This window comes from Triticum aestivum, chromosome 5B, assembly GCF_018294505.1.
Source record: "Triticum aestivum cultivar Chinese Spring chromosome 5B, IWGSC CS RefSeq v2.1, whole genome shotgun sequence".
In the NCBI taxonomy this organism is placed as follows: Eukaryota; Viridiplantae; Streptophyta; class Magnoliopsida; order Poales; family Poaceae; genus Triticum; species Triticum aestivum.
Window position 1 is genome coordinate 557,217,501 of NC_057807.1, and position 9,136 is coordinate 557,226,636.

Here is a 9,136-nt window from a genome sequence, read left to right on the forward strand (position 1 = left end):
TTATCCTCTGCATTACCCTGTCACGGAGATGTTTGAAACAGTCATTTCTATCAGCACCAACCATGGCAGGTAGGCCGAGATATTTATCAGATAAGGCTTCCGTATTTATATCCAATTCTTGACAAATTTCAGCTTTCGTGGTCACATTAGTATTTGGGCTGAAAAAGATGCTCGATTTACCCACACTGATCATCTGTCCCGAATTCTCACAGTAGGTTCCCAGTGCTTGCCGCAAGGAAGTTGCATTTAACACATCTGCTCGCATGAGAATAAGAGAATCGTCAGCAAATAAGAGGTGTGAAACTGACAGTGCATTCCTGCACACTCTGATCCCATCAATGCCACCAACTTCTTCTTCATACTGCAATAAACTAGAAAGACCTTCTGCACAAATCAAAAATAGGTACGGCGAGAGGGGGTCCCCTTGCCTGAGACCCCTTGTAGGGTTAAATATATCCGTCTCCTGTGAGTTAAATCTTACTTTGTATCTTACTGAGCTCACACAAGCCATCATTAAATCAATCCAATTCTCATGGAATCCCAATTTCCTCATCATATTTCTCAAGAAGATCCATTCTACTCTATCATAAGCCTTATGCATGTCCAGCTTGACTGCACACAATCCAGCAAGACTGTTCCTCGTATTCTTTATTTTATGGATACACTCATAGGCAATAAGTATATTATCGGTGATTAATCTACCAGGAACGAATGCACTCTGGGTAGGTGAAATAATTTCAGGCAATATACTCTTCAATCTGGCAGCCAATATTTTGGAGATAATTTTGTAAAGCACATTACAAAGACTAATAGGCCGAAATTGAGTTACCAGTTCAGGTGCATCCACCTTTTGGATCATCACAATTGACGTATCATTCCACTCAGCAGGGATTTGACGTGTGTTGATAGCATGTAAGACTTCATGAGTGATGTCACTCCCAAGAATATGCCAATACTTTTTAAAAAATACAGCATGTAACCCATCCGGCCCTGGTGCTTTTAGATCTCCAATACTTAACACAGCTTTATGCACATCTTCCGCAGTAAAAGGAGCCATCAACATATTGTTCATCTGATCAGTCACTTTACTATGAACTTTTTCTAACAATACTGGATCTGTTTGATTAACTTCCGAAGAGAACAGATTAGAGAAGTAATTCTGGACATGCGGATTTAAAGATGAATTACCTTTCAGCCATTGCCCATTATCATCCTTTAACCTTTTAATGAAATTCTTTTTTCTCCTAGCTGAAGCATAAGCCATGAAGAAACCTGTGTTCCGATCGCCACTTGTCAACCATGTAGCACGCGAACGTTGCCTACATGCAATCTCCTCCAGCTCAAGCAAATATTCCACCAGTTCAGCCAACTCCTTCCTCTTCTCTTCATTTTCATCTGTCATAGGACTAGTCATCGCCTGTTCCAACTCTCGTTGTGCCTTGCATAATCGCTTCTTAGGTTTTTTTAAGACTCTCTGGTCCCAATCATGGAAGCGACCATGCATGCATGAAAGTTTTTCATACAGGCTAGTTCCTTGGTTCGCTGAAACATGAGCCCATGCGTCCTGTACTACTTCAGTAAATTTTTTTTCCTTCAGCCAGTACGCTTCAAACCTCCTTGGTCTTTGGTTAGGATCCACATGTTCCTGAATGTAATATTCAGTGTTCACAAGAATAGGTCTGTGATCTGAATGATTGAACTCCAGATTTTCAAGCGCGGCATGTGGGTATAGAATCGACCACTCGTCGTTTATTAGACCCCTGTCCAATCTCTCCCGTATTCTTCCTCTCCTCCAGGTGAACATATCCCCGACAAATCCCATATCCTTGAGATTGCAATCATCGATAGCATTCTGAAATGCTGTCATATATTGCTGGGGGCGAGGATTACCTCCTTCTTTTTCCTGTAAAAACTGTATTTCGTTCAGATCACCAACTAACAACCATGGCTGACACTGTGATTGATGCAATGCCCGCATACGGTCCCATGTTTTATGCTTATTCTCCCATCTAAACTCTCCGTACATACCAGTAAGTCTCCATGTGTTATCACTTGTATCCGTGATCATCACATCTATAAACATAGGGTCAAGATCCAACCTCTGAACCTTAAATTCTTTTTTCCAAAATAGAATAAGACCTCCCTTCCTCCCATCGCCATGGCACACAAATTTTTGGTCCATCTTAAGGCGGCGACGTAAACATTCAGCCGGATAGCTTTCTAGGTGAGTCTCCGACAAAAACATCACACCAGGATTTGACTTTCGTTGGACATTGAGCAAAGCACGGATTGCCGGTTCATTCCCGAGACCATTGCAATTCCAACTCAGAACCTTCATTGTTGCTCTCTGACGAACGTGAGAAGACAGAAAAATTCCAACCCCACCGAATCCAAAGCTGCTAACAATTTCACCACATCCAATCAGAGGACTGGATTTCTACTTCCTCAGAAATCTTCAAAGTCTCCAAAACAGTATGCTCCTCCGATCAAATCGATTGAGCAGAAAAAACTGATCCAATACGGATGACCATATGCAAGATACAGCCACAACCACGCAGTGGAGAGAGAGAGACCAGCCACGGCAACCTTACAGCGCCGTCCTGGGACTGCAAGCACCGGCCCCCCCGCCGCCGCCAAGGAGGCGGCCGGCGGCGGACCAGCGAAACCCTAGCCGCCTTAGGATCGCCCCTCACGGAAGAAAACGTCCTGACCGTCCCTGAAGGCTGGTCAATCGAACTGTAAAAAAAAGTGGGTGGCTTCTCTGCTTTTGAATTGGTATAAATGACTGATGAAGGTTTTAATTTCCAAATACATAGTCCATTTACCATCCCTTTGGTTATATTATCATAGAATATGGATGTCATAAAATTTAGTCATATATAAGAAGTGGGTGGCTTAAATATGGGTGGCATAAAATTTAGTCATATATAGTGTGTGTATCTGACAAATTATGCGTACATGTCCATTTTTTCATTGAATTTGTAAGTACATGCTAAAAAAGTATAGAAATCATTCAGCCTTCAATATTTTTAAAATATGATAACTTATCCAGTCATCCAAGTGACATAGGCAATCTGACTCCTAATGAAAAGGAAACTGAGACCTTACATGACTGGCTCAGTTATATAAGGAGAACATGAAGGGCATTCTTTTATAATATTCCCATATCAATATGATCTCACACCATACTCATGCCGGACAACCTTCTCTGCCCTTTAATGAGGATCACACATATGACTGGCATGTGAAGATTTATTTTCTCTACTCCTGAATTGACCTAATCTTTATCATAGCAAAACTTCAGTCACTTTTAGGATGACACTTAACTTATCTACCGGAGTAATTCCATGGAGTATATATTTCTATTCAGAGTCCATTGCCAGCCTTTAATTCCATCGACACTTCTATCTTCAGGGAATAACTGCGTGAGCAAAACTAAGTGCAACCATACTATACGAAATTGTAAAGATGGGAGATGCTCCCGCAATTCATTCTTACTGTTTACTATGCTAATCCAACTATACACTTTGGTTTTTCTGAAAGGAGTCTGGCATATCCGTGCATGAATATAGACCCAACATGCAATCTATTATGCTACTTACAGTAAATTATATTATTTTTAGTTCCAATTTGTCGTTTCATTACCAATGTTTGTATTCCTACAAAAGGGGAAAAAATCTCACTTAAATATATTGCAACCAATTCCCGCAGCAACGCGCGGGGTATCATCTAGTTCTGAAGATTAATGTGTCGTTACTACTCATATATGTGGTGGTGTTAGCATTGAGGGCATTATCTGAAGATTATTATTATTCTGCTATTTCCATCTAAACTGTAGTTCAATATCCACTGCATACCTTATTCGGACCATGCTGTAATTTTCTTTTTTCTATGGATCTTTGTGCAGGTTGTGCTGAATTTCCAGATTTGATATAATGCAGCTCCAGCCGAGCTATCTGTTATCTGAATTTTCAGTGACCATGTTGTTATCTGGATTTTGCACTGAGCTAAGGGCATCTCCAGCCGCGCCCCCAACAGGCCCTCCCCAGGCGATTTTGTGGCGCCGGCGCCAAAAAAAGGCCCCAGTCACGTCCCTAGAAGCCCGTTTTTCGCCGGCTCGGGTCAAAACTGGTGTCGGCGGACCCAGGCCGAACCCGGCGCCCTGGGGGGCGCTTGGGGAGCCGGCACAAGCGAAAAAGGCCCGTGGGCCCGCCCTGGAGGCGACCCGAGGGCCTTTTCCCGCCGTTTCTTGACGCTTTTCCCTCGCATCTCTCCCGCTCGCTCGCCTTCCTCCCGCCATTCTCTCCCTTTCTCCCGCCAAACCCCCTCCCGCTCGCCGCGAAGAAGTACGCCATGCCGCCGAAGAAGTACGCCATGCCGCGCGCGGCGGCAACCGCGACTGGCGCCGTGGCCCAGCCGAAGCAGAGGAAGCCGAGGGCGCCGCCATCGAAGCCACCGGGCCTGTCGAACGCCGAGTGGAGGGTGGAAGTTCAGCGGCGCGAAGCAGTCACCGCCGACAGGCGGAACAAGGCCATAGCCAAGAAGGCCCGCGACAACACGGCGCGCGCGGCGGCGTCTTCCTCATCGGTCGACCAGGCGGGGATGAATCCACCCGTCGTCAGCCACGCCTAGTACGCGCCCTGGGGACAGCAAGGCGCCGGATCTTCATGGGGTTCATCGTCGCCCGGCTACGCCGACGGCGACGCGCACGGTGGGTTCAACCCAAACGTGACCTTCCCTCATGATCACCCCGCTACGCGCACGTCCTCGCCCGCCTTCGTCGGCGTGCAGTACCCTCCATACAACTACTCGAAGAGAAGATCGAGGCGCGGGCCGTCCTACGCCCGGGCCGTCCTACGCGAAGAGAAGACCGAGGCACGGTGGTCGTCGCTAATGAAGAACAACGCCATCAAGCTCGAGCTGCTCCGGACGAACGTCGCTGCAAAGAAGAGGAACACCGACATGGCTTTTCTGATGGGCGGGGCGGACATGCTCCAGAGCAACGACGAGAAGCTCAAGGCGTGGTACCTGGTGCAGCGCGGCCTCATCCTGAACGAGCTGCCAACGGCAACGCCGACGACGCCCACGACCACACGGACGCCAAGCCCGAACGACGCCTCTACATCGCCGCCCAGCAGTGCCGAAGCCGCGCCGACGCAGCTCAGCACCGAAGCAGCTCCGACACCGACGAGCCCGCGCACGCCGACTCCGCCAACGCCTGGAGCCGACCCCGCCGAGTGAATCGTTGCGCACGCGAACTTGCGGCGGCGGCGCTCTGTTTCTTGTAACGCCAGACTACGTCCGATCGCCGGATTTGCGGCGTCTATTGAGAGCGGGAACGACCAAGTTTAAATTTCCTGCATCCTGAGGCCGGCGCGTGGGGGTGTGACTGGGAGCTAGGTCGCCCCCAGAGACCGAACTAGCGCCGGCACGCCCCCAGGCCGCTCTATTTAGGCGCCCTGGGGGGCGAACGGCTGGAGATGGCCTAATGCAGCTGTAGCTGATGCTGATTAATACTACTGTCCGCTGGCGGGTGCATGCGGGCTGCCGCAAACGCCGGCGCTAATTATAGCGGTGTGTGGCGGCCAGCCACTGCCGCATGCCGCATCAGCCGCAGTGTCCCGCTTAGCCCTGTAAACGGGGAGCGAAAAGTTTGCGGTCGATGCAGCGAGCGAGCGAGCGATTGGGATTTCCTTTCTTTCTGATGAACGAGAGGGGAGATTGCAGGTTTGCCTTCTTGCCATCCATTCGAGAGGCTTCTTGTTCTTATCACGGGTATCATTTTGGCTTATCATCTGGCGATTGCAGATAGGAATTCTCGGTTGATTTTGTGCTTCCGCGGCAGAATTCTGTTGCGCACGCGGGATCCAGAGGAGGGGACGAACGAGCCTCTGGTTCGTTAATGTCCACAGTGCTCTGAATGAATGGATGGAATCAACCAGCGGCCAGCCTCCATGGCGGCTAGCAGATCTTGCTCGGCAGTGCCCGGCATAAGACGCGATTCATCGACGGCGGCAAGGAGAAATTTGTAAGGTGAGATGCCGGATGCATTTCATTTCATCGAGTACTCCATTTCATCTCATTTCATAAGGGATCCCTTAGATGATTGGCGGGGATAATGAATGCATGCATGCATCAACGTTTGGTTTTTGCCTCGTAGCTTAGGCTTGCTGACGACGCGAGCGCGAGCGGGATGTCGTACGAGGCGTCCATCGGCGGGGGCGGCGGCGGCGGCGGGGAGCGGCGGCGGTCCGCCTTCCACATCGGGTACGGCGGCGTGGTGGGCGCGTCCCGGCGGCGGCTGGCGCAGCCGGAGCTGCTGGCGCGGGGCGTGATCACGCATGGCTCGGCGCAGCTCCGCACGCTGGGCCGGTCGATCCGCACGGGCGCGGCCATGGCGGCCGTGTTCCAGGAGGACCTCAAGAACACGTCGCAAAAGATCTTCGACCCGCAGGACCGCATCCTGGTGCGCCTCAACCGCAGCTTCCTCATCTCCTGCATCATCTCCATCGCCATCGACCCCATGTTCTTCTACGGGCCCCGGGTGAGGGAGGAGCAGCTCCCCGGGGAGCAGAACACCAACCTGTGCATCGGCATCGACCACGGCCTCGCCATCTCCACCGCCGTGGTCCGCACCCTGTTCGACATCTACTTCCTGGCGCGCATCGCGCTGCAGTTCCGCACCGCCTTCATCGCGCCCTCCTCCAGGGTCTTCGGCCGCGGCGAGCTGGTGATCGACACCGTGGAGATCGCCAAGCGCTACTGCCGCCGCTTCTTCATCGCCGACGTCTTCTCCGTGCTCCCGCTGCCGCAGATGGTCATCTGGAAGTTCCTCTACCGGGAGGACAAGACGGCGGTGCTGGAGACCAAGGACAGGCTGCTGTCCATCATCATCGCGCAGTACGTGCCGCGGCTGGTCCGGATATACCCGCTGTCCACGGAGCTCAAGCGCACCAGCGGCGTCTTCGCCGAGACGGCCCTCGCCGGCGCCGCCTACTACCTCCTCTGGTACATGCTGGCCAGCCACATCGTGGGCGCCTTCTGGTACCTGCTGTCGATCGAGCGGGTGACCGACTGCTGGCGCTTCTCGTGCAACGAGTTCCCGGGGTGCAACCAGATCTACATGTACTGCGGCAAGACGGAGAGCAACGAGGAGTACACGGAGTGGACCACCGTGATCCGGCAGGTCATCACCGAGAACTGCCAGCCCACCGACGACGGCGAGATGCCCTTCGACTACGGCATGTACTCGTCGGCCGTCACCTCGGACGTGACCACCTCCAAAGACATGACCACCAAGCTCCTCTTCTGCCTCTGGTGGGGCCTCGCCAACTTGAGGTAACAAAATTACTCAACAAGACAACATTATTTTGATTGTAGTTTGTCACTAATTTATGTGGTCGAACAGTACGCTAGGCCAAGGGCTCAAGACAACCATCTACACCGGGGAGTCGCTCTTCGCCATTACGCTCGCCACCTTCGGCCTCATCCTAATGGCCATGCTCATCGGAAACATTCAGGTCAACGATCCTTCTTCTTTACTAGCTTAAGCCTAGCTGCCCCATTTATGTATGTGTTGCACTGACGAGACGATCGATCTTTTGCAGACGTATCTGCAATCGCTGACCGTGCGGCTGGAGGAGATGCGGGTGAAGCGGCGGGACTCGGAGCAGTGGATGCACCACCGCCTGCTGCCGATGGAGCTGCGCGACCGCGTCCGGCGCTACGACCAGTACAAGTGGATCAACACCCGCGGGGTGGACGAGGAGGCCCTGGTCCAGAACCTCCCCAAGGACCTCCGCCGCGACATCAAGCGCCACCTCTGCCTGGGCCTCGTGCGGAGGGTGCCGCTGTTCGCCAACATGGACGAGCGCCTCCTGGACGCCATCTGCGAGCGCCTCAAGCCGGCGCTCTACACGGAGCGGACGTACATCATCCGGGAGGGGGACCCCGTGGACCAGATGCTCTTCATCATCCGCGGCAGCCTGGAGAGCATCACCACGGACGGCGGCCGGAGTGGCTTCTTCAACCGCAGCATGCTCCAGGAGAGCGACTTCTGCGGCGAGGAGCTGCTCACCTGGGCGCTGGACCCCAAGTCCGGGGTCAGCCTGCCCTCCTCCACGCGCACCGTCATGGCGCTCTCCGAGGTCGAGTCCTTCGCGCTGCACGCCGAGGAGCTCAAGTTCGTGGCGGGGCAGTTCCGGCGCATGCACAGCAAGCAGGTGCAGCACACCTTCCGCTTCTACTCGCAGCAGTGGCGCACCTGGGCCGCCACCTACGTCCAGGCCGCGTGGCGGCGGCACCTCAAGCGGAAGGCCGCCGAGCTGCGGCGCAAGGAGGAGGAGGAGGAAGGCCGGTCGTCGAGCTTCAAGACCACCATACTGGTGTCACGGTTCGCGGCCAACGCGCTGCGCGGCGTGCACCGGCAGCGGTCGACCAAGCGGGATCAAGGGGATATCATGATCCATGTCCCCGTGCCCAAGCCGCGTGAGCCGGACTTCGGCGCTGATGATTGACTTGCCTCCGGTTGCATATACTATCGAGATGAAGCTATGTGACTTTGACAGTTTGACTATTCTCTACTCAAGAAATAGCACAGTGTTCCTCGTATTTGATTGTCTTTGGTTGTTTGCACTAACATAATCATGCATTACTTGCGAGAACACGAGATTCAACAATAGGAGATAGAACCAGACTAGTATCTTTGATAAGTGTTGCACGTAAAGCACGAAGCAATTCTGCCCTGACGTTTTTTGATGACAACTTTAGTTAACTGAGGATGACAATTTTAATTGTGAAGCATGACAACTTTCTGTTTGGATGGCAAATTTCTGTTTTTTGGGATTTGTTTTTTATGGCAATTTTACTTATGAAAATGTCAGGACGGTGTTACTTCGTGCCACATCACTTATCATTTAGGTTTTGTAAAACAACGTGTCTCATTGCCGATTTCATTAGAGAACCGCAATGCTAATGGGCGAACGTTGTTGGGAAGGAACTCTGAGTGGACGTGCGCTCACAATTGACTGATCGAGATCAAACGGTGTCAGTTTTTCCAAAAAAAAAAACTCTATGTAGACATTGCTGATAGTCTGAAGAAATTGCCACCCTCTCAGATCAGGGCCGACACATGAGC

General features: G+C 52.0%; 1 protein-coding gene across 3 annotated transcripts; it reads left to right on the plus strand.

Moving 5' to 3' along the window:
* Positions 1-5,469: 5,469 nt before the first annotated feature.
* Positions 5,470-8,792, plus strand: LOC123116916 (putative cyclic nucleotide-gated ion channel 9). 3 transcript variants are annotated; one of them, XM_044537786.1, is made up of 5 exons: positions 5,470-5,775; positions 5,846-6,033; positions 6,161-7,338; positions 7,409-7,520; positions 7,608-8,792. In XM_044537786.1, the coding sequence occupies exons 3-5, from the start codon at positions 6,194-6,196 to the stop codon at positions 8,514-8,516; spliced, it is 2,166 nt and encodes a 721-aa protein (XP_044393721.1). In that variant the 5' UTR covers positions 5,470-5,775; positions 5,846-6,033; positions 6,161-6,193; the 3' UTR covers positions 8,517-8,792. The 3 variants fall into 3 exon arrangements, with proteins under 3 accessions (XP_044393721.1, XP_044393719.1, XP_044393720.1); XM_044537784.1 differs by having other exon boundaries at positions 5,470-5,727; positions 5,809-6,033; XM_044537785.1 differs by having other exon boundaries at positions 5,470-5,727; positions 5,809-6,033; positions 6,166-7,338.
* The last annotated feature ends 344 nt before the right edge of the window (positions 8,793-9,136 follow it).